The sequence below is a fragment of the Geotrypetes seraphini genome, chromosome 2 (assembly GCF_902459505.1).
Source record: "Geotrypetes seraphini chromosome 2, aGeoSer1.1, whole genome shotgun sequence".
Taxonomy (NCBI): Eukaryota; Metazoa; Chordata; class Amphibia; order Gymnophiona; family Dermophiidae; genus Geotrypetes; species Geotrypetes seraphini.
The window spans coordinates 400,280,328-400,281,515 of record NC_047085.1 but is presented as its reverse complement, the minus strand read 5'-3'; the positions used below and the strand labels follow the sequence as shown (position 1 = coordinate 400,281,515).

General features: G+C 38.2%; 1 protein-coding gene across 1 annotated transcript; it reads right to left on the bottom strand.

The window, feature by feature from the left end:
• Positions 1-541: 541 nt before the first annotated feature.
• Positions 542-937, bottom strand: FERD3L (Fer3 like bHLH transcription factor). Its single transcript, XM_033932868.1, has one exon. The coding sequence runs from the start codon at positions 935-937 to the stop codon at positions 542-544; it is 396 nt and encodes a 131-aa protein (XP_033788759.1).
• Between the last annotated feature and the right edge of the window lie 251 nt (positions 938-1,188).

Below are 1,188 nucleotides of genomic sequence, written 5' to 3'. Positions count from 1 at the left end.
TCATTTTGTCTTTACTTTGCTGATAAAGTTTCCAGACCTTTTATTATACATACAATATTTTACTTTTCTTTCTCTCAGAATCTAAACATTGCTGATTATACAGAAACTATACTGAAAATTATTTCTGGCAGCTGCTGGATTATTGGAAAGTTGTGTGCATTGAATTAAAAATTCTGCTAGAAATGCTATTAATATCCATGCAATTTGAAATTTAGATCATACTTACAGGCTAAAAATTATTAGCACGTTTTCTAGGAAAGAACAAATATACTTGAAAAACTACTCCAAATCTAATAAGACATTTGGTACACAGCCTTTCCAAATTAATAGCTTTATACGTTCTTAAAGTTGCTTGATATATTAAATCTACTTCAAATGCTGAGATTTTTGTCTCACTTAGATCCTCCCCACTCCTTAAAAGTCGTCAAATAGATTTACCAAACCATAGAACAAAAATCCAAGGTGTATCCTTATCTTCTAACATTTCAGATCAATCCTTTGTCATAATTCCTGCTTGTAACTTTTACGACTAAAGTCAATTTCATCCAAGCCCACTGCATCCATCTTTCTTTTGGTAACTATCCAGCAGCTCTGTCATAAAGGAAATGTAGACAATAGCAAGGCGTAAAGTTTCAATCCTGGACAGCCTTTTCTCATATGCAAAAGTAGGCACCTTCTTCCTGAGCTGATCAAAAGCTTCATTGAGGTTGAACATTCTCTTTCTTTCCCTGATGTTGGCAGCTTGACGCTGGGCATAGGTAATCATCCGTTTCCTTTTGGGTCTGTCTAAGAGAGGAGATGTTGTCAGTTCCTCCTTACTAGGATCACTAAGCCTGTTTAAAACAGGCGTTCCTTCCCAGAAAGAGAGGGTTCTGTTTCCAAAAGAGGCAAAATCACATAGCCTGTCGTACAGGTCCAGGCTGTGCACAGGAGCCATCTCCCGGGCACTGGACTCATGGTGGTGAGATCCCAGAGAAAAATCTGCCAAGTTCACATCTGCTGCAAAATCTACAACTGTGGACTCCATCAAGCCTCCTTGATATTCCATCGTGTGTAAAGGATGTCTTGTTCTGCTTTTACTGATTTCAGGAAGGATCCTGGAACTGCTGTTGCAGAGGCTTATGTGGTGCCATCATGGACCAAACTGTGAGAAAGAAGCATTAATATTTATAACCAAACCAATGACAG

Coding starts and splice junctions, on each gene's coding strand:
- FERD3L (XM_033932868.1), bottom strand. CDS start 937: ATGGCTCCTGTGCACAGCCTGGACCTGTACGACAGGCTATGTGATTTT.